The following is a 23,483-nucleotide window of genomic DNA, read 5'->3' as shown; positions in this document are numbered from 1 at the left end:
GGAGACAGGTGCAACTTTCAAAACAACATAAATAAACAATTCATAATCACATTTAGGAGGAGCTGCATGTAAGTCATTTCAGAACATTTTATTTAAACTTACATTGCTTGTTGTATCGAATGGTCGAATATTTCCAAATAAAATTGCTTCATTTACACAAAAATTCTTTAGATTACAATCAGTGTATTACATTCACTCTCATACAGCATGTTATCTGTAACAAAAAGACAAGTGATTCAGATCGAGACAGGATAACTTTGTTGCCTGGGATGCCCTCGACGCCATCATCTGCAGGTGACTGACTGACTGCTAGTGACAGTTACTGAGGGATTGAACCAGAAAAGCCTCTTACATAGTCTCTCTCTCTCTCTCTCTCTCTCCTTTGGATGACTAATAGTTTTTTCAACATTTTACTCACTCAGATATAAAAAGAAGACAGCTATTAAAATATGACTTAGTCATAAAACGTGATTAATTAGAAATATGTGACTGAAAGGATTCATGGTTTTTCATTGAGGATGGAAGTGTAAGAGGAGAATCAGAGCTTGTGTATGTATATACAATCCGTGAAGACAAGCTTTAGGATTATCCACCTAGAGAAAAAGAAATAAAAGAAAGCATAGTCAAAAAGTTAAAAGAACAAGTGAACAGAGTTAAAAATAATAATGTATTTTTCTTTGTCAATGTCGTACCAAGTTTTTTCACCAGTCTGGGCTCATGTTTTTTGAGGGTGTCAAAGAAAGCAGCTTTGACTCTCCCCCCTGCCGGAGCTAATATCCTGGAATGAAACAGCCTCATTTTGTCCTGGCTTGTCTTTTCTGCTTGGATCCGAGCGAGGACTTCAGGATGGACCATGTCTCCAAGCTCTTCTGCAATTTCCAGTACTGCAGAAACCAGTTGTATTAACACTGGAATGTTGTCCGTCACAAACTTTGCTGTTGGGAAAAAGAGCAGTGGAAACCTGATGAAATTAATCTAATTCCAGTCATGACACTGGCCTAATATATTGACGCAGAAGAATAACAGAAAAACAGGAACCTTTTCTCTCAACTGTCAATATCTTTGTGGGAACACCAGGTGAGTTCTGTTGGGGAGAAGAAGTAGCATATTTTACTCTATTTGAAACAACAAGTACATCAGTTTAAATAGTTGCAAGGCGAATGGGTATCAAGCATATGAGGCAGAGGTCAAAATTGTCCCATTAAGCATCCGATCCGACCTGCCAGATGACCTCGCAAAGTGTAAAATAAGGAATATTGCAGACACAGAATACCTGTTCAGTGACGAGAGGATGATCGATGGTGTCATGTGAGTCTGCCTCTGACACTGGAAAAAAAGAAAAACAAAGCTGCACTGTAACATACAGGAAAATAACAGGAATCAGCAATTATGACCCTGTGTTCGAGGGACAGTTTACCTGGCGGTTTACCACTGTTTGTTGAGTCCTTAAAAATGGAAAAAAAGACATGAGAAACACAGGAAATTGCAACTAGAAATATCACACTAATTAGACAGAACTGACTGATTGTGGTACTGCAGATTCTGCAATTGTATTTTTATTTGTACCAGTGGATTCAAGATGCCATCGACTGCAGCACGAACGCCGCTCTTGTGCCTTTTGAATACCTCCTGAGTTGTTTTCAGGCAGTCTGAAACAAGGAGAGTAAAATGTGCAGTGATGCACTATTAAGAATGTAATGGAAGAACGTGTCCATTTGCAAGTATAAAAAGTGATACAGTAAAAATGAGCATAATGTTAACAAGCACATACCTCTGAAGGGTGGCCTCATCTCTGGTGTTGAATTCCAGCATCTCTCCATCAGTTCAATCATCTCTCCCAACTCCTCTGGATTTTTTATTTCATCAAGAGGGAGTTTTAGATCGTTTTTGACCCAGTGCTTCACAAGAACACTGGGTCTGCCTGAAGTTAAAGATGTGTCCAAATTTGTTCAGTAATGTCTTGAAGGAACAGGTTAAAAAAAAACAAAGGAGCATAAAAAGCATGGCAGTAGAGTCATGCGTACCTTTATAAGGCTCTTTCCCATTAAATATTGACCAGAGAAGGATCCCATAGCTGACACAGGCACAGAAAAGGTTTTCCGTTATTTTACAATTAAAGTTTTACATTTAATCACACTCTATCCTCCCAGTCTTTACCTGTATCTGTCAAAAGCCCGGACAGGTTTATATTTTGGATCAAAAGCCTCTGGAGGCATGTATTCAAGTGTCCCTCCTGTCTCTGCTGTTTTTTCGTTGTTTTTCGCATCACTGGTGGAAACCCTGGACAGACCAAAGTCTGCAAGCTTCAAAACAGTAATAAGAAGGACGAAAATAAAGCAGCAGTTGAATACAAGTGCACCTTGAATTAAAAATGGATGGCACATACCTTCACCCTCAGGTCATCAGTCAGCAGCACATTGCTTGGCTTGAGGTCCTGGTGCACAATATTCTTTGAGTGAAGAAAGTTCATCCCCAAAGCCACTTCATGGACGATGCGGAAAGCCAGCGGCCTCTGTGGAGACTCTGCCAGTTTCTCCAGCAGCTTCAGAACAGAATCCATCTCCATCAGCTCCATGACTATTCCCTGATATGGCCTGCTGACTCCTTCAATTGGTGGGGTTCCCTCATAAAATCCATAAACCCTCAAAACAAACTCACAGGAAGCTTTATCCATGTAACCAGCCTCACGCAGTGCTGTGCACATGGACAGGCTGTCTTTAGACAGCAGCTTAATGGCCACACTAAATTGCCAGTCCTTGTGTCTGGCCTTGTAGACAGTTCCAAATCCCCCTCGGTCAAGCTTCGTCCACTTCTCCAGCGCTTCATTTCCAAACACTTCAAGCTCCTGCCTCTGCAGCGCCATCTCCTGGTGATCCTCGGTAAATGAAACGCAGCTTCAAACCTCACAGACTGATAAAAGACACGTGATTACTGAAAAAGGCAAGAGAAACATGAAATATGGTTTAGAATTATTAAATCTACTTCATTTCCACCACAGAGCAGACAGTGCCTGAGCCGCACTCACACTCTGAAACAGCGGTGGAGCAACACAAACCTCTGCTATCTCACTATCTCACACATTTTCTAGCAGGAATCACCGCCAGCTGTTGTTGATACTCACCACACAGTCCTGAAGGACGACCTAAGAGCCCAGCTGTATCTGTTCTGCTACAAAATGTCCGAGAAGTTAAACTTTCTGTTTCTCAGACGCGCCTCCAGTCGTAGAGGGGAGGGGCCAGGCTGATAACGCGCGCACACACACACACACACACACACACACACACACACACACACACACACACACACACACACACACACACACACACACACACACACACACACACACACACACACACGCACAGTCTTGTATTTCTATCCTTGTGGGGACCGTCCATTGACTCCCATTCATGTCTAGCCCCTAACCCTGACCCTTACCCTAACCCTAACCCACACCACAACAAAGCCTAACCCTAAAGAAATGTTTTTGCACTTTTACTTTTTTCAGTAACAACAACATGGTCAAGAAAACACTGTTTCTCCTACTTAGGACTGGAAAAAGGTCCCCACAAGGCACGTCGTTCCACGTTTTGCTATCCTTGTGGGGACATTTGGCCCCGACAAGGATAGAAATACAAGAACACACACACACACACACACACACACACACACACACTTTTGTCTTTCTATCCTCGTGGGGACCTTCCATTGACTCCCATTCATATCTAACTCCTAACCCTGACCCTTACCCCAACCCTAACCCAAACCACAACAAAGCCTTACCCGAAAGAAATGTTTTTGCACTTTTACTTTTTCCAGTAACAACAACATGGTCAAGAAAACACTGTTTCCCCTCATGGGGACCCAAAAGAATGTCCCCACAAGGCACATCGTGCCAAGTTTTCCTATCCTTGTGGGGACATTTGGTCCCCACAAGTGTGGAAAAACGTGCGCGGACACACACGAAGAGCGTTTCTGATGTTTCAGGTAATTTTTTTTTTTTTTTTTTTGGGGGGGGGTGCGGATTATATGAACTTCCTTGAATTCTCGACAACACATTCACATGGGGTTCCATTTGTGTCAAAATCAAACAAGTGTTGTGTTGTGAGTGAGTGTAAGTGTAAGAGGAAGTCAGAGATGTGAGGATCAGTGAAAGGTTGTATAGAAGATCTTTATTACTAACAAAAATGAATTAAAGCTAAAAAATGGCGTTACTAAGCTGCAGCAGCCTTGTTTTTATCATGATCAAAAAAATAAAATAAAAATTAATCAACTCTGGAGGTTGTAAAATCAATATTACTTTAGCCAATCAATAACGAGGTAGCCTCGTTATCTAGTGGTTCTCTAACGTGTCAATCAACCTCTCCACATTTTTCGCGTAACTGTCATGCTCCTCCGCCCTTTACGTACCCCCCCCCCCCCCCCCCCCCCCCGGTGTCGGCACAACACTCCCTCCATGCTAAGCTCTGCTGCCACAATCAACACCTTTTCACATGTAGACTTGAGACAATTTTTCTTAATCAAAGCTACAACGTGCTGCCATTTGGCGAAAACGTATGTTTAATCTTAAAACAAGACTTGTATGAAAAAGTCCGGAGAGTGACAGGAGGGGGGGGGGGGGGGGGGGGTTGTTCACGTCTGCAGGCTGCAGCGCACACAGCCCAGCTGTGAGCTCCGAGCGTGAGTCTGCTCCAGTCCTTCAGCTCCAAACAAACCTCCCCGTCCTCCTCTGATCCACCCGAGAGCAGGGACGGGTCAGGGACAGGATTTGGCACAAGTACAGGATTTTACTCATCTTCGCTGTGTTTTGTGTTGTTCAAAAGGACACGTTGGTAGCTATGTGTTAGCACTGTGATGCTAAGTTGCTACATGCTACTTGCTACTTTCTGCGTAAGGAGGAGGCGGTCCTCCGGAGGGAGCAGGGGAGGAGGGGGTGTAGGTCACGCATGCGCAGCATTTCAAAAAGGACAAACTGTCACTGGATTTCTCCCTCCGTGGAAAATCCTCTATACAACCTTGAAGAGGAGACACACTGAGTACGCATCGGCTGTGTATTTCCTGTCTCAAATCTTTTCAAGCACAACAAAATAATTTGGACCAACCACAGGCAGACAGTCATTGATTTTTTTTTTTTATGTAACCCTTTTATCAGCCTGCTTGTTATAATAAGGACTTCCTGCTCAACATAAATACTATGGTAAAAGAGACATTCTAAAAAAAACAAAACAAAAAAAAACTATGCCCAGTATTCTCACGTGTTCTAACAAAAAGTTTTCCCAGAATTCAGAATTGGTTAATGTGTAACCAATATTGCGAAGTCGTAATAAGGCACAGGTGGGTGTCAAATAAATCAAATCAATTGGGCTACTATCAGAGCGATTCTAGATCTTTAAGAGCCAGTGATTAGATATCAAATACGACACACACAACAATCTGATTGAGTGCAAACGTATTATTTGAAATCACAACAACAATTGACAAACACAGCAAGCAGAAGAATATATGGAAAATAATAAATCAAAATAATAAAAGCCGGCAAAAAGAAAACCCAGTTCCCAAGCAGTCCTTGTTCCGTTGGGGCCCTTTCAAAATCAAGTTCTTCAGTTTGTATTCCACTGTGTCAGTGCTCCAGTGTGTCAGTGTCTGTGTGTCAGTGATCAGTTCAATCCTACCACTGTGAAGGAGAAGAATCTGTGATCAACGTGCGTGTTCTTTCGTCCTGGCTCGCCACCCAGTTCACACCGGGAAATCCAAAATCCTGGGCTGTGCAGCCCCACTGCTTCCCGCAGGCGAAGCTCCAGACCCTGGCGGAGTGTGGCTCCGGTCCCGGTCGGAAACTCCACCCGCACACCGAGCGATGAACATCCACCACTCAAATCCAACAGGAAACAATTCACAAAAAAAAACCTGACCTATGAACAGGCCAGAAAAGATCAATCAGAATTACTTTCACGCATTCTTTATACGAAATCACATCTATTCTGAAAGTATGGTGAAGTCAAAAGCTCAAAACTAATCCATTTTCATAGAAAATAAACAGAAAACGTGATATAAAGCCACCAAATTGATAAAAAAACACAATGAATGTAAAATAATTGGCAACCTGAGGTTACAAAACCAAATGTGTGCTTCATTGCTCCACATTTCACAAAACATTTAGCTCTTCCATCACATAAAGAAAATAAAAAGACATCAAATATCTTCACCATAAAAATCAACCATTTTACAATCAATTTCCGTCAATACAATCATCCAATCTTTCCATCTCACTCACCGCTGAGTCAGTTTCTGTTCTCCTGGCCCTAATCACATGGCCACGTTCAGCTCGAACATTCGATCAACCGCACGGTTCTAGAGGAAATTAACGCCAGATATAATAATTACGTATCACCAATAAGGTAATTGATCAACGGATGGCAGTTTAAAATGGTTATTTTTAATCTTACCCCGAAGATGAACATGGATTAATTTCCCTCTGGAACCATTGAGGCGCTTCTCTGCTGTCTGCCGTCTCTGCCGCGAAGCAGGAAGTGACGGCCTACCATGTGACCAGCGGAGCTCGTGATTGGCTCACGGCTGCCGGGTGTAAATCCTGAATCTAATCTTTTTTTTCTTTTTTTAAATAAATAAAATTTTACTCTTCAATCAGCGGTGTGTTTTTAAATGAAAATAATACTTTTTTAACTGCTTTTTATTTATTTTAAATATTTAATTAAATCAGTTCTGTTTACCCAATCTGGGTTACACTCTCCCCTGCTGAACTCATGTACGTCCCTGTACATGGCAATATTTAGACATATTAAACTGACAGTATAGGGGGGAATGAGGACTTTTCTGCTTCGTTCAGTGTTTCGGCCAGTGCTAAAGTAAGCCCATGGAAGAATGATTTCACCACTGTTATTAACGGATTTCCAAGGTCAACGTAGTCAAGCCGTTTTGGTGGTTTGCTAACTCTCTCTGACCTCCTGACAGTGTGTCCCTCCAACACTTCACTTGCACCTGGCTCCACCTCATCTGACTCATCCTTTCCTTCCTCTTCAGCTTCCTTATTTACAGGTTCATCTGCCTCAAGCTGCTCGTTATGAATGTCATCAACTTCAGCAGGTAAGTTCTCTCTCTCTACCAAACATAACTCTTCAGGTAGGTCACGGTCTGTTACAACACTGCTGGTCTGGGCAACTTCAGAGGTTTGTTCAACTGTGACAGCTGCTGTAACAGGTAAGTGCTCAATGCCATCCGGATGACTGGTGGTTTCATTGACCTTTAGAGGACAACCTGATGTGCTGTCAGAGATGAGTAATCTGTCTGATTCAAAAGTAGAACCAACCTCTGGAACATTTGCTGAGCTCTCAGCTGGAAGTATATTGGGACGTTCCGTATGCTGCGTACTGTTCTTAATGAATGTTCTTGAGTGGGTCTGTTCTGAACTCTGGACTGTAGGGAGCTCGGTACTTGGTTGTGGTCTAAACCAATAGACTGGTATGAGTTCATCCTCCTCCTCCGAGGAAGGATCAGCATCCACAGCGGGATTTGCACGAGTGGCGGGTCTGTGCTTAACAGGCTTTTGAATCAACTCTCCACTTTTCTCTGTAGGTAAATAACCACAGGGGAGGAGTAAATCTCTGTGCAATGTCCTCAAAGGACCATCATTGTTCTCTGGCCTGACTGTATAAACAGGAAGCGTCCCTGCCCTACTCGTGACCACATGAACGATAGACTCCCACTTATCCGAAATCTTGTGCTTTCCTCGAATCCGGACATTTCTGACCAACACTCGATCACCAACTTCCAAATCCGAGGCAGTGACACGCCTGTCAAACCGTGTTTTGTTCTTCTGTGCTATCTTTGCAGCATTCTTCATTGCAATCTTATAGCTTTCCTCGAGCTGAGATTTGAGGTTTCGCACATAATCAGAATGTGATACATGCTGGCTGTTCTGTACTGGCAATCCAAACGCCAAGTCAACCGGCAGGCGAGGTTGGCGTCCAAACATTAGTTCGTATGGCGTAAACCCTGTGACATCATTCCTAGAGCAGTTGTAGGCATGGACCAAAGGTTTTACAAAGTCACGCCAGCGAGACTTATCTTTGTTCTGGAGAGTGCCTAGCATGTCTAGCAAAGTGCGATTAAACCGCTCGACAGGATTACCCCTGGGGTGATATGGGGTTGTTCTGACTTTTTGGATGCCGGCGATCTGACAAAGCTCTTTGATCAAACGGGACTCAAAATCTGGTCCTTGGTCACTATGTAGCTTCTCTGGCATACCATAATGCACCATGAAATTCTCCCACAAACACTTTGCCACTGTGCGGGCCTTCTGGTTAGGTGTAGGGATCGCTACAGCATATTTGGTAAAATGATCTGTGATCACCAAAATGTCTTTCATCCCACTTCTGTCAGGTTCAAGAGAAAGAAAATCCATACAGAGCAACTCAAGGGGCCTTGTGGTTTTAATGTTAACAAGTGGTGCGGCTCTCTCAGGCAGTGACTTCCTTCTTACACACCTACCACAAGTTCTGACCTTTTTTTCAACATCTGCGGCCATCCTTGGCCAGTAGAACCTAGTCCTCACAAGATCCATTGTGCGGCCCACCCCCATGTGACCCATGTCATCATGGAGGCTGGTCAATACCGCATCACGAAGCTCAGCTGGAAGCACAAGCTGGTAAGTCACCTTAGAACCCTCTTGACGCCGTCTGTATAAAACATTATCCAAAAGCTCAAGGCGGTTCAGCTCCCTTAGTAGGAATGCAAGGTCGGGGATCTCATCTCGTAAAGTGGGGGGTGGTTTGTCACCATGTTCAAGTTGGGAAATGACATGCCTTATGCACTGATCAGCTCTTTGTTTATCCATCAACTCGGCTCTGGACAAATAGGGAATATCTGGAAGCCCTCCAAGCTGACCTTCCTGTTGATAACTGTCAGGCACAGCATCAGCAGAAACAGCAAGACTCTCAACCAAGACAGCATTGTTAAGACCCCTGTGTTCATCATCATCTACACTGTAGATGAGTTGCCTTTCACAGATTGCTTGTACAACCTCTCGATCAACAGCATCAATGCTTTCTGGGTCTGAAAGGTGGTCTCGGGTGAACTGAAGAATGCGTTCTCTCTCTTTCTGAGACTTGAGATCATCCTCTGACTTCCCATGTGGTCTGCGAGACAAGCCATCTGCATCATTGTTCAGCTTACCTGGTCGGTAAAGAAGCTTAAATGAGAATGTGGACAATGCTGCCAGCCATCTGTAGCTGGTTGCATCTAGCTTGGCTGAGGTAAGTATATATGTCAATGGATTACTGTCAGTGACGACAGTGAAATCATTACCATACAGATAATCACTGAATTTTTCAGTAACCGACCATTTCAATGCCAAGAACTCCAACTTATGTGCTGGGTAGCGACTCTCACTTCTTGACAGCCCTCTGCTTGCATAAGCAATGACCCGAAGCTGACCCTCTTGCTCCTGATACAGCACAGCACCGAGCCCGGTGGTGCTAGCATCAGTGTGAAGCACATAAGGTTTCTGGGGATCTGCAAAAGCCAGAACAGGGGCAGTGGTAAGTTTTGTGATGACTGTGTCAAATGCCTGCTGACAAGCAGGAGTCCATCGCTCTCCAAAGAGCTCTTTTGGGTTTCGGTACTGCTCCGATTTCTGTTTCATTTTTGCTTTCTTTTGGGAAGGTGGATAACCAGAAGTCAGTTCATTGAGGGGCTTCACAATGCTGGAGAAATCCGTCACAAACCTCCGATAATACCCTGCAAAACCGAGAAAAGATCTCAACTCCCTCAGGTTCTGAGGGATCGGCCATGTCTTGAGAGCTGTGACCTTCTCTGGATCGGTCTGCACTCCATTTCTGGACACCACATGGCCAAGGTAACGAACTGATGTCTGGAAGAAAACACACTTTTCCGGTGACAGTTTTAAGCCAAACTCTCTAAGACGAGAGAGCACTTTCATCAGTTTTTCTTCATGTTCCTCCAGTGTTTTAGAAAACACGATCAAGTCATCAATAAAAACCAACACATCTTTTAGGTGCATGTCCCCCATACATTTCTCCATTAGTCTTTGGAATGTACTTGGAGCATTGGTCACTCCTTGAGGCATTCGGTTGAACTCCCAAAAACCAAGAGGGCACACAAAAGCGGTTTTTGGTTTATCTGATTCTTCAACTTCAATCTGGTAAAATCCTGATTTTAAATCAAGGACCGAAAACCATTCAGATCCATTGAGTGCACAGAATGTATCCTCCAACTTTGGGAGAGAATAGGCATCTTTGATGGTTTGGAGATTCAAACGCCTGTAATCGATGCACAAACGAACCTGGCCACTCTTCTTCCTGACCACTACAATGGGTGATGAGAAAGGTGATTCTGACTCTCTGATAACTCCTGTGTCGAGAAGTTCCTGAATGTGCCTCCGAACTGCCTCAATATCCTGGGGGTGGATTGGTCGGGCTCGCTGCTTAAAGGGAGTCTCGTCTGAGAGTTTTATGTGATGTGTCACTTTGTCTGTCCGACCAAAATCCAATTCATGCTGTGCAAACACATCAGGCATGCTGTTAAGTTGCCGAGTGATGCGTTCTTTCCACTCACGGGGAATTTCAGACTCACCAAAGTTAAAGTTCAGAGTGGATTTTTGTGAAGATTCTGTCTGCGCTGGTTTCTTACATGACTCAAGTGATTCAGTCACACTGTGCTCCTTCAATAAGACAGTCTGGTAAGTGCAAATTTGTGCTATTGCGCACTTTGCAGGGATGACAATATCGTGATCAGACTCATTACACATCACAACAGGTATCACATAAGGCTGCCGTTGGGGAAGATCAACCAAGCCAGCCCTCACAAACAAACCCCCTGGTAATGAAGGCGAAGAAGGATGTTCGATGAGAACAGATTTTTCATTCTGAAACTGGCATTCTGGGCAAACTCCTTCAAGAACAACAGACTCACCAGCCGGAATGACCTGAGCACTTTTCCCTTGCAACCTCACAACACCTCTGGACTCAGAATGGTCTGTCTGCTTGTGCCTTACATCAAGCACTTTGAAGACTGCTTTGTAGCCATATGGAATAGGCTGGTGCATCACTCCAGTTTTGGAACACAAGTCATAAAGTACATCAAGAGTGTTAGTGCCTATAAGCACAAGGGGATCTCTGATGGCTTCAAAATCGGGAACAACCAAAGCAAGTGTGTTAACCTCAATTGGTGCCCCTGCAAACTCTTTTGGGAAAGTTACAGCCAACTCAATAAAACCCAAATAAGGAACAGACTGCCCTGCTGCTCCTTCTACTTCCAAAAGATCAATCAACGGCTTAATCTCCTGCTCTGAAAGATGCTGGTTGTAAAACGACTGGGGGACTGTTGTCACTTGGGAACCCGTATCAAACAGACATCTGACTTCTGCATTTTTTATGTTCACACAAGCCGTGCATTTAGTACCAACCAATCCATCAGGAAGCTTAATTTGGGAGTTCCTGTCCAGTTGTTTCAGGCTGGTACATGCCTGAGACTTATTTCCAGCATTATCAACTGAGGGACGTTGGATCTGAGCAGCCCCTGTTCGCCCCACAACAGGTGCTGTTACTCGTTTAAATGTGCACTGGGACTGGTTTTGGTGTCCCATGCACGCTGCTTCTCTGCCAGTTGTTTTTTCTTTTCAGCTACCAAATTGGGGTTTGGTGCTTCAGTACACGACGGGGAGATATGCCCGTCTTCACCACAGTTAAAGCAGTACCACGGCCGAGGTCTGCCTGTTTGCTTCAGCTTTGTTTGATTTTTGAAGTTTGTGTTGTCTTCATCTGTTGTTTGGGATTTGAATTTTCCTACAGGAATCTTCTTGCCTGTCTCCTTCTTTTTGTGAGTCATGAGAGAGGTTAACTGGCTCTGCAAGCTAGCAACCTGTCTCTCGAGGTCTTTGATAGCATTAGAAACTGCATCTGGTTTCTCTTTTGGTTCCACACATGTACCTGCATCCTGGGACTGAATTTGGACCCGCTGCTTTGTGGCACCTACGTGTTTTCTCATGCGATTAGTTTTTGCTTGTTGTCTATCTTCCTCAGTACGCAACAACAGCAGAAGCTCTGGAAATGAGGGTGGATCATTTTTCTTTTGTTCAAGCTGAAGGGCAGTGAGCAGAGAACTCTCCCAACACCCCCTACAGAACTGCTTCAGCAAGTGTTTGTCAACTTCTTTAGATGGAACCCCTCCTCTTTTTACAGCTTGATTTAGTGCTATCTGCAACCGATGGAGATAATTTGAAGATTTCTCACCCGGGTCCTGGAATGTGTTCAAGAATTGGGCATAAAGTTCTTCCCCATCCTCGACTGTGTCAAATGCAGAATCAAGCAGTTGCAAATAGGCTAACGGGGGAGCATCAGGCCGTAGACCTTTAACCACACCAGTCGCTGGTGGGAGCAAACTTTCAACAATCCTTCTGGATATCTGCCGAGGGGCCATGTCAGGATCACTCAACAACAGTTCAATGTGTGAGCGCCAAGTGTCATAATCAGCTTCACTGTTTGGTCTGGGAGTCTTTCCAGAAAAGGAGCGAAGCCTTACTGGAGACTGCAAATGTGAGCTATCAGTTTCCCTCCTGACTATATGCTCAACCACGACTTTCTGGATTTCAGGTGGGTTCACATCACCAACTGAAAGGGACGGAGATCTGGCTTCCTTTGTATTCATGACATCATCTGTGGCATGTGGCCAGGAGGCCTCGACATGCACTTCAGGAGTTGTTTCAGGATTTAGACTCATAGTACCAACATCCTCGCTGATCTGGGACATGACATCTTTCAATACCAGCTCATACTCAACTCCGCTTCGCTTGGCTAGTGTTTTGAGCTCAGTCAGGTAAGTCTTAGTAATGTTACCACCAATCCTGGTATGGTACACACTGCTCAATGTTTTCACAACATAAACAACAGGGGGATCAATTTTCACTGTAAATGTGTACGGCAAAATCTCTGCCAATCCCTCAATGGCCGTGCCGTACGAAAACTCAACGATCAGGTTTTTGTAAAACTCAGAGGCATCATCATCAACAAAAACAACTCTCTTGATAGAGCCATACTTCTTCAAAAAATCAATGACTTGCTCGTCCTGATCTGCAACCTGGGTTGCTCCACTAACAATGACTGCATTTGGGATCTTAATACCAGACTCCTGTATGAAGTCCATACTGGATGTGATTTCAGTATTGATATCAAATCAACCGGCTCCTGGCTGACTCGCCAAATCTGTAACCAATATTGCGAAGTCGTAATAAGGCACAGGTGGGTGTCAAATAAATCAAATCAATTGGGCTACTATCAGAGCGATTCTAGATCTTTAAGAGCCAGTGATTAGATATCAAATACGACACACACAACAATCTGATTGAGTGCAAACGTATTATTTGAAATCACAACAACAATTGACAAACACAGCAAGCAGAAGAATATATGGAAAATAATAAATCAAAATAATAAAAGCCGGCAAAAAGAAAACCCAGTTCCCAAGCAGTCCTTGTTCCGTTGGGGCCCTTTCAAAATCAAGTTCTTCAGTTTGTATTCCACTGTGTCAGTGCTCCAGTGTGTCAGTGTCTGTGTGTCAGTGATCAGTTCAATCCTACCACTGTGAAGGAGAAGAATCTGTGATCAACGTGCGTGTTCTTTCGTCCTGGCTCGCCACCCAGTTCACACCGGGAAATCCAAAATCCTGGGCTGTGCAGCCCCACTGCTTCCCGCAGGCGAAGCTCCAGACCCTGGCGGAGTGTGGCTCCGGTCCCGGTCGGAAACTCCACCCGCACACCGAGCGATGAACATCCACCACTCAAATCCAACAGGAAACAATTCACAAAAAAAAACCTGACCTATGAACAGGCCAGAAAAGATCAATCAGAATTACTTTCACGCATTCTTTATACGAAATCACATCTATTCTGAAAGTATGGTGAAGTCAAAAGCTCAAAACTAATCCATTTTCATAGAAAATAAACAGAAAACGTGATATAAAGCCACCAAATTGATAAAAAAACACAATGAATGTAAAATAATTGGCAACCTGAGGTTACAAAACCAAATGTGTGCTTCATTGCTCCACATTTCACAAAACATTTAGCTCTTCCATCACATAAAGAAAATAAAAAGACATCAAATATCTTCACCATAAAAATCAACCATTTTACAATCAATTTCCGTCAATACAATCATCCAATCTTTCCATCTCACTCACCGCTGAGTCAGTTTCTGTTCTCCTGGCCCTAATCACATGGCCACGTTCAGCTCGAACATTCGATCAACCGCACGGTTCTAGAGGAAATTAACGCCAGATATAATAATTACGTATCACCAATAAGGTAATTGATCAACGGATGGCAGTTTAAAATGGTTATTTTTAATCTTACCCCGAAGATGAACATGGATTAATTTCCCTCTGGAACCATTGAGGCGCTTCTCTGCTGTCTGCCGTCTCTGCCGCGAAGCAGGAAGTGACGGCCTACCATGTGACCAGCGGAGCTCGTGATTGGCTCACGGCTGCCGGGTGTAAATCCTGAATCTAATCTTTTTTTTCTTTTTTTAAATAAATAAAATTTTACTCTTCAATCAGCGGTGTGTTTTTAAATGAAAATAATACTTTTTTAACTGCTTTTTATTTATTTTAAATATTTAATTAAATCAGTTCTGTTTACCCAATCTGGGTTACAAATGCATCAAAATAACTGTGTTAATCCTGCTTGTATAAAGAAATGAAAACCGTGCAATAATGCAATTGCAGATTACTCTTTGTATTAAAGTAATGTTCAAAACTAATTGCAGCACAGAACTGAATTCAAGTTTCATGAAGTTCAGTTTGGTTTTTTAGAGTGCACTCAACGTCATTTACTGTAACACAAGCTTGCACTTATATTTGATGGCGGGTGTTGGAGCTCATATCCAGTGGAATGTGCGGAAAGGGTGATCCCGCCAGTCTGCGGGGAAAACCTCCTCCTGGTGGGAATGGGACAACGACTCGTGGGAAATCATGCAGGTGAGTCCAGAGTCCTCTTCATGCTCCAGCTCCACGCAATGCTGAAGAAAGTTCAGCTGCAGCCGAAGAAAGTTGGCCTGCAGAGGCCACGCCCCCTCACCGCTGGCTCCGCTTCTCCAGATGTTTCCAGCAGCACAACATTTCCAGACGGTGTAACAGCGTTTTTATGGAAGAATTGATGAAGGATTTGGTATTGAAGCTTGCCCTCCGTGAGCAGATGAAGAAAGGACTGGTTCAACAGAATTCACAACTTCCCCCGTCCTCAGTTAGTCTCTGTTTTTTTATAAAATGAAAAGAAATAAGCGCATTTTTTGCGACAAAAGCTGTAAAAGTTTTTTTTTTACGGCTCGAAGCAAGGCAGGTTGCTCAATGGCAAACAGATGAGAGAGGTGCAGATTTGACAGTAAGAACTTCATCTGTTTTTCTATTGTTCTTTTATTATTAAATACTTCAATTTTCCTCTATTTAGCCAGTAAAATTTTTCCCAAAAAAAACCTGTAATTATTGTCAAAATTATTTTTCAGTATATGCTGACTACACTTGTTAAAATAGTCGACAGATATGCGCTGCTCCGCAAATATTCATTTTGATCCATTTATTGTTTTTGGAATGTTTTTAAAATGAAGGAAGACAGACAAGTTTGGAAAATGCATGGTAGAGAATCGGAAAGAAACAACACTTGATTGTTTTGATACAAACACTACAGAGAAGAATTATCCCAAATTCAGAACTCATTTGTGTTTTTATGCACATTCCAGTCTATAAATGTTAGGGGTGGGACGAGACACAAATTTCACAGGACGAGATGTCTCGCGAGATTGAGTCCACGAGATCGAGACGACACGAGACCGGGGGGGGGCAGAGCGGTACTCACATGCAGCGTCGGAGCATGGAGTGTCGGGTCGGAGTGCCCCTTGTACGGCCACGTTGCCCTCCGCTCTACACTGCGCCCGAGGCGGCCGCCTCGTTCCCCTATTTCCATTCAAACCGCGGCGCACAGACGACGCCATGACTGCATTTGCACTTCATGCCACTAGGTGCGCTGTTTGCATGTTCAACCTTATTTTACACAGACACCACAGAGAAAGAAGGGCGCCGCAGCCGCTGCAGGCTCTCTCTGCATGCTGTTAGAAAAAGAGTGTGAGCCGGTAAGACGTGGTAAAATGTGCATTGATGCGATGCACCGTTTTTTCAATAAAAGAGAAGAACTGAATGATCGTTTCTGCACATTTTCTTTATGTCGTATCAATTAAACTGTATCACAAGTAGTTTGTGGACTCAAAAGACCAAGATTCCTTGCGGATAGAACATGCGCAGAACAGTATTTCATGTCCTTTTCGACCGGATTTTTAAATATGAATATGAGCATATTCAGGGTTTTGCACGTGTTTATATGGCTGTGCGCCATGTAATGTATCCGTCAATATTCCAGTTAATAAAGAGTTTTTGCCTTGATATAAACGTACTTAATCTCGCGGCATTCGATCTCGCGAGATCTCGCGGCGTTGCGATCTCGCGAGATCTCGTGACACGAGATCCTTAAAAGTGGAGTGGAATTGAGGGTGTCAGTACCTGATCCGTACCCGGAACACGATCCGTACCAGACGCTTCTGCGCATGTGCCCTCATCATCACGACATGATTTACGGCGAGACAGCTCGTTACGGCAACTCTACTGGGACAAACTTTATTAAGGCGTATGTCCGTTTAAAGTTTAGCAAAATTACATACTTAAAAAACGATCTGTGTGTCTGTCTAGTTTAGAAAGATAAATTTATCCTATTATCTCACACAGAAATGATCATTTAAACATCTTATATTAAAAATACCATCAAGCTAAACTCTAAATGGTTAAACAAAGCCAGGTAATTTTATTTGTAAAGCCATTTTTACAAATAATTTGTCTGTAATCGCTTTACACAGCCTCATAGCAACATCCTCTGCCCTTATACCCTCACATCCACTGAGATAAAACTCCCAAGAAAACTCTCAACCACGAATGATGGAAGAAAACTCAGTGTGAGCAACAGAGGAGAGCTCCCTCTGCAGGACGGGCACACGATCAGCAGATGAGACAGACAAGAAAACAGTTTACAACACAGGGAGGACATGCCAAATGAAGACTAAAATATATATTAGCGTCCTCAGTCAGTCTCAGCAACGGAATACATTATGAAAATTATTTATTACACAGTAATTTTTATTTCAAAGTTTTGCTTGTGATTAATTTAATACTTGTCGACATCACCCACATTGTTTTATCACTTTCTTTATGTGGACAGTGTTATCTGACTAAACCAAGGGCTGCACATCTGCTTTTATTAACATTAATTGTGAAAAGAAGCTTTAAAAAGAATGTAATCATAATAGACTGTTGAATCGGAAGGCTTTCACTGTGTGTCACAACACACACTTCAGTTCAGCTAAATGTACCTGTGGTGAATGGAGCCTCTCTGGACAGTGTCTGAGCCTCTGCAGTCCTCCTGCAGGCAGTGTCCCATTCTCCAGGGCCTGGTACCTGGCTCTCCACACTTTATGACTTTGTACATTATCAGACAGATGTGATGTTACACCAACACAGTTTCAATAGTAAACATCTGACACACAACAGTTGCGTAATTTCATTACATCACACTATTACACAGACCAGAGAAAAGTCTTGTCGCTGCAGTTATTTTTAATTACATTTGATTACACTCAACTCCAGTGTGCAGAGAACAAATCCACAGACAACAAAATGTAATTTGCATGTATGAATAAGAGAAGGAATTTATTTCAAACATTTAAAAAATGAATTGAAAAACAAAGAACAGAATACAAACAAAAAAGGTCTGAAAAGGAGCAAGGAATAACAAAACTTATTCAATTTCTATGTAATATTATTTAGCAGTGTAGTATTGTAAGGCTGGTGTATCTATGTGCAAACTGTAATCCCATTACTCCATCTCAGGTTGTGGATAAAGGATGCTGTAGTCAAAATGTTGAAGCTCTGAGTCTTCTTGTACTGAGTCGTGGTCTTTGAGGCCCAGATGCTGGGGAGGGGAAGGGCTCCCACTTGAAGCAGGGCTCCAGGACTCCAGGATTCCAACCAGAGCCAAGCTGTTCCTGGTCTTGGTCTTGTTTAGTCCCACCACAGAAAACACACTGCATCTGCACCGGAGTGGGGCAGGACCAGGACCAGCCCTGTGATGGTGACAAACTTCTGGGACAGATTTAGCCCCATCATCTATGAAGACTGGACAAAGAACAGAGGGAATCAGCTCTTAAATGTTACTGTTTTCTTGTTTTCCTTTCACTGAATCAGCAAACAACAAAGCTGTTCGAGTTCTGTCGTCCTGAGGCGATTTTGATCTTGATAAAACCTGTTCCCTCTTCCCTCCTGCCACTGGCCCTGTCTTATCAAACCTCATGTTGGTTTATTAAACCTACAGGAGTGAACCAGTGACTGTCTCCGAACAGGTTAATATCACAAACAAGTGTATTGTAATTCCCCTTTTTTAACATGTGAAAACAAATCGTTAACAAGTGACCATAAAACTGTTCTTAAGTTCTACACATACAGGACTGTCTCAGAAAATTAGAATATTGTGATAAAGTTCTTTATTTTCTGAAATGCAATTAAAAAAACAAAAATGTCATACATTCTGGATTCATTACAAATTAACTGAGATATTTCAAGCCTTTTATTATTGTAATATTGCTGATTATGGCTTACAGCTTAAGAAATGAATGTGCTTTCAAACTGCACTCTGTGAACAGCCTGCTCTTTGAGAAATGTCTTTTTGTGTCTTACCCTCCTGATGGAGGGTGTCAATGATGGTCCTCTGGACAGCAGTCAGATCAGCAGTCTTCCCCATACTTGTGATTTAGTTTACTGAACCAAGCTGAGTGTTTTTCAAGGCTCAGGAAACACTTGCAGGTGTTTCGAGTTATTTAGACGATTCAAGTGATTAGTTAAATAGCCTACTAGTATACTTTTTCATGATATTCTAATATTTTGAGACAGGATTTTTGAGTTTTCTTAAGCTGTAAGCCATAATCAGCAATATTAAAATAATAAAAGGCTTGAAATATTTCAGTTGATTTGTAATGAATCCAAAATGTATGACATTTTTGTTTTTTTAATTGCATTTCAGAAAATAAAGAACTTTATCACAATATTCTAATTTTCTGAGACAGTCCTGTAGACAGGAATTATTGAATGCATAGTAACTGTAGAGATATGTCTGTTTAGTTTTATTTGATCACATTTCAGCTTGCAAACGAACTCATAAGAACAACAGGTGTATCCCAAAACTGATAAACAATAGTGAATCCTGCTCTGGAGTCCCTGATTGATCAGCATCGATACAGACCAGATGGTCACAAGGAGCAGCGGCTGTGAGGACAGAGTGAAGCAGCTTCACTAATTAAGCATGTAACCCTCCGAATAGGGCCCACAAAGCGCTCAAAACGCCTTAAAATGTTCTCACAACAGACATAAACTAATAAGAAAATGTAATTATAACTTTAAGAGCATAAATACTGAAAACCCACATACCTGACGGCGTCAGTTCATCTCTGCACGGCGTCTGAGACGAAACTAAACGATCGCGAGTTCACAGGCTGAACAGGTAGATCACAGATCACTTTTGAGCCGAAATCGAAAACAAAGTCCCTGAAAAGACATTTCAGCGGGAGAAATGGAGGATGTGGCGTGGGAGCGTGTGAATCCGGCCAATGTGTGACAGTTGGAAAAGCAAGAGAAACATCAATATGGTTGAGTATTATTAGATCTCCTTCATTTCCACCGCAGAGCAGACAGTGCCTGAGCCGCACTCGCACTCTGAAACAGTGATGGAGCACTCTATATGAAACAACAAGTACATCAATTTAAATAGTTGCAGGGCAACCCATGCAAGGTGAACGGGTATCAAGCATATGAGGCAGAGGTCAAAACTGTTCCATCAAGCATCCGAGCCGACCTGCCAGATGACCTCGCAAAGTGTAAAATATTGTAACAGTGGCGGGCGCAGCTGGGCTGTGTCTGGTGACGCAAGGCAGGGGATCGTTCGGGCCGATCAGGCCGCTCAGGCCGTGTTTTTGTGTGAAATTGTGTTTCATTGTGCTTCCTTTTGTTTTAGATGTGTAAAGTATTGGTTTCTCTATGTGTTGTTGCTGTTTTTTGGTTATTTTTATGTTAAGATTTATTTACGTTATGTCAGACCAGGAGTGAGAAGGGTTAGTAAGAGAGTGACCTGGCCTGTCTGCAAGCATTGTGAGTGTGTGTGAAATGCTCCTACTATGCATAAATAGTTGTAACAATAAAAGCACTGGTCAAGCAAAAGGATTGCTGTTGTCCTCGTTCCTAGCCGTTGCCGTGAGTCATTGCTCCTGCGCCACGATATGGAATATAACAAATACGGAATACCTGTTCAGTGACTGCAGAATGATCTATAGTGTCTTGCGAGTCTGCTTCTGACACTGGAAAAAAAGAAAAAAAAACTGTACTGTAGCATACAAGAAAATAACAGGAATCAGCAATTATGACCCTGTGTTCGAGGGACAGTTTACCTGGCGGTTTACCACTGCTTGTTGAGTCCTTAAAAATGGAAACAATAACATGAGAAACACAGGAAATTGCAAAAGAAATATCACACCAGCTAGATATAACTGACTGATTGTGGTACTGGACTTTCTGCAATTGCATTTTTATTTGTACCAGTGGATTCAGGATGCCATCGACTGCAGCACGAATGCCGCTCTTGTACCTTGAGAATACCTCCTCAGTTGTTTTCAGGCAGTCTGAAACAAGGAGAGTAAAATGTGCAGTGATGCACTATTAAGAATCTCATGGAAGAGCGTGTCCATTTGCAAGTATAAAAAGTGATACAGTAAAAATGAGCATCACGTTAACAAGCACATACCTTTGAAGGGTGGCCTCATCTCTGGTGTCGAATTCCAGCATCTCTCCATCAGTTCAATCATCTCTCCCAACTCCTCTGGATTTTTTATTTCATCAAGAGGGAGTTTTAGATCATTTTTGACCCAGTGCTTCACAAGAACACTGGGTCTGCCTGAAGTTCAAGATGTGTACAAATTTGTTAAGTAACGTCTTGAAGGAACAGGTTAAAAAAAAAACAAAGGAGCATAAAAAGCATGGCAGTGGAGTTATGCGTACCTTCATAAGGCTCTTTCCCATTAAATATTGACCAGAGAAGGATCCCATAGCTGACACAGGTACAGAAAAGGTTTTCCATTTTTGTATATTAGAAGTTTTAGATTTAATCACACTCTATCCTCCCAGTCTTTACCTGTATATGTCAAAAGCCCAGACAGGTTCATATTGTGGATCAAAAGCCTCTGGAGGCATGTATGCAAGTGTCCCTCCTGGCTCTGCTGTTTTTTCGCTGGTCATCAAAACACTGGTGGACAGACCAAAGTCTGCAAGCTTCAAAACAGTAATAAGAAGGACAAAAATAAAGTAGCAGTTAAATATAAATGCACCTTGAATTAAAAATGGATGGCACATACCTTCACCCTCAGGTCGTCAGTCAGCAGCACATTGCTTGGCTTGAGGTCCCGGTGCACAATATCCTTTGAATGAAGAAAGTTCATCCCCAAAGCCACTTCATGGACGATGCGGAAGGCCAGCGGCCTCTGTGGAGACTCTGTCAGTTTCTCCAGCAGCTTCAGAACAGAATCCATCTCCATCAGCTCCATGACTATTCCCTGATATGGCATGACGACTCCTTCAATTCGTGGGGTTCCCTCATAAAATCCATAAACCTTCAAAACAAAATCACTGGAAGCTTTATCCATGTGACCAGCCTCGTCACGCAGCGGTTTGCATATGGACCGGCTGTTTTTAGACAGCAGACTGCTGGGAGGGCTGAAAAGAAAATACATTTAGATATGACTTCACGTGTACAAATCAAGGGGTTCAAAAAGCAATGGTGGTAAATTTACCTATCAACATTGCGAAATAGTTTAATGGCCACACTAAATCCCCAGTCCTTAACTATGGCCTTGTAGACAGATCCAAATCCCCCTTGGCCAAGCTTCGTCCACCTCTCCAGCGCTTCATTTCCCGACACAAGCTCCTGCCTCTGCAGCGCCATCTCCTGGTAAATGAAACGCAGCTTCAAACATCACAGACTGATAAAAGACACGTGATTACTGAAAAAGGCAAGAGAAACATGAAATATGGTTTAGTATTTTTAGATCTACTCCATTTCCACCACAGAGCAGACAGTGCCTGAGCCGCACTCGCACTCTGAAACAGCGGTGGAGCAACACAAACCTCTGCTATCTCACTATCTCACACATTTTCCAGCAGGAATCACCGCCAGCTGTTGTTGATACTCACCACACACTCCTGAAGGACGACCGAAGAGCTCAGCTGTATCTGTTCTGCTACTAAATGTCCGAGACACTTTGTGTCTACACTTTCTGTTTCTCAGACGCACTTCGCCTATTAAAGGGGAGGGACCAGGCTGGTAACACACACACACACACACACACACACACACACACACACACACACACACACACACACGGGGGGGGGGGGGGGGGGGGGGGGGTATATTATGTGAACTTCCTTGAATTCTCAACAACATGTTCAGAGTAGTCAGACAAGTGTTGTGAGTGTCAGTGCAAGAGAACTTCAGACATGTGAGGACAAGTGAAGATAAGATATTGAGTAAGCATCTGCCAGTAATCTGTAATCTGTGCAGTTCCTGTCTCTTCAACTCTTTTTAAGCACAACAAAATAATTCATAACAGCCACAGGCAGACAGTGACAGCAATGGACTTTTTTTATGTAACCCACCATTCGGCTTGTTATAATAAGGAAGTAATTTATGAATAGGTGCACGTTACTTCCTGCTCAACATAAATACTTTGGTAAAAGAGACATTCTAATAAAAAAAAAAAAACTATGCCTAACAAAAAGTTCTCCCAGAATTCAAAATGAGTAAATACATCAAAATAACTATGTTAATCCTGCTTGTATAAGAAAAAAAGGAAACCGTGCAATCATGCAATTTTAGATTACTCTTTGTATTAAAGTAATGTTCAAAACAAAGTACTGCAGCAAAGAATTAAATTCAAGTTTCATGAAGTTTTGTTTTTGGGAGTGCACTCGGTGTTGTTTAAGGCAAGCTTGCACTTATATTTGATGGAAAGCGATGGAGCTCATATCCAGTGGAATGTGTGGAAAGAGTGATCCCACCAGTCTGTAGGGAAACCTCCTCCTGGCTGGAATGGGACACCGGGCTGTGGTGGAGGAGTGGCGTGAGCAAACCAGGAGGAAATATTGGTGAAACTAATGAGTTTTTGGACGATTAAAGCCGTTTTGGGAGCCGGCGCCATGGATGCCCCATTAGCTAACAGTGTATGGAGGTCTGCAGCTCGACTATGGATCTAACCTTCTCCCGGACCACTTTTCGGATCAGAAAACCCTTCTGAGTGAGTATATTGTTATACATCTTTCTATAA

The 23,483-nt window shown here is 42.9% G+C and overlaps 1 protein-coding gene across 5 annotated transcripts; it reads right to left on the bottom strand.

Moving 5' to 3' along the window:
• Positions 1-67: 67 nt before the first annotated feature.
• Positions 68-22,488, bottom strand: LOC115391378 (ribosomal protein S6 kinase alpha-1-like). 5 transcript variants are annotated; one of them, XM_030095611.1, is made up of 19 exons: positions 22,354-22,488; positions 21,954-22,108; positions 21,519-21,876; positions 21,299-21,435; positions 21,166-21,215; positions 20,912-21,061; positions 20,707-20,789; positions 20,559-20,586; positions 20,416-20,468; positions 2,387-2,875; positions 2,158-2,303; positions 2,025-2,074; positions 1,772-1,921; positions 1,567-1,649; positions 1,418-1,445; positions 1,274-1,326; positions 1,039-1,087; positions 693-935; positions 68-593 (listed from the first exon to the last, which is right to left on the bottom strand). In XM_030095611.1, the coding sequence occupies exons 2-19, from the start codon at positions 22,103-22,105 to the stop codon at positions 586-588; spliced, it is 2,310 nt and encodes a 769-aa protein (XP_029951471.1). In that variant the 5' UTR covers positions 22,106-22,108; positions 22,354-22,488; the 3' UTR covers positions 68-585. The 5 variants fall into 5 exon arrangements, with proteins under 5 accessions (XP_029951471.1, XP_029951472.1, XP_029951468.1 ...); XM_030095612.1 differs by having other exon boundaries at positions 2,387-2,866; XM_030095608.1 differs by having other exon boundaries at positions 20,559-20,789.
• Positions 22,489-23,483: the final 995 nt, after the last annotated feature.

Source organism: Salarias fasciatus, chromosome 7 (genome assembly GCF_902148845.1).
Source record: "Salarias fasciatus chromosome 7, fSalaFa1.1, whole genome shotgun sequence".
Classification (NCBI taxonomy): domain Eukaryota; kingdom Metazoa; phylum Chordata; class Actinopteri; order Blenniiformes; family Blenniidae; genus Salarias; species Salarias fasciatus.
The sequence above is the reverse complement of the archived record's forward strand: the minus strand, read 5'-3'. Positions and strand labels throughout refer to the sequence as shown.

Bases quoted from the DNA above. Each gene is read 5' to 3' on its own strand.
- LOC115391378 (XM_030095608.1), bottom strand. From the start codon at position 22,105: ATGGCGCTGCAGAGGCAGGAGCTTGTGTCGGGAAATGAAGCGCTGGAG. The intron at 1,327-1,417 runs GTAAACTGTCCC...CTTTTTTTCCAG, and splicing joins AAACAGTGGTAAACCGCCAG to TGTCAGAGGCAGACTCACAT. The intron at 936-1,038 runs GTTCCTGTTTTT...TTTTCCCAACAG, and splicing joins ATTGACAGTTGAGAGAAAAG to CAAAGTTTGTGACGGACAAC.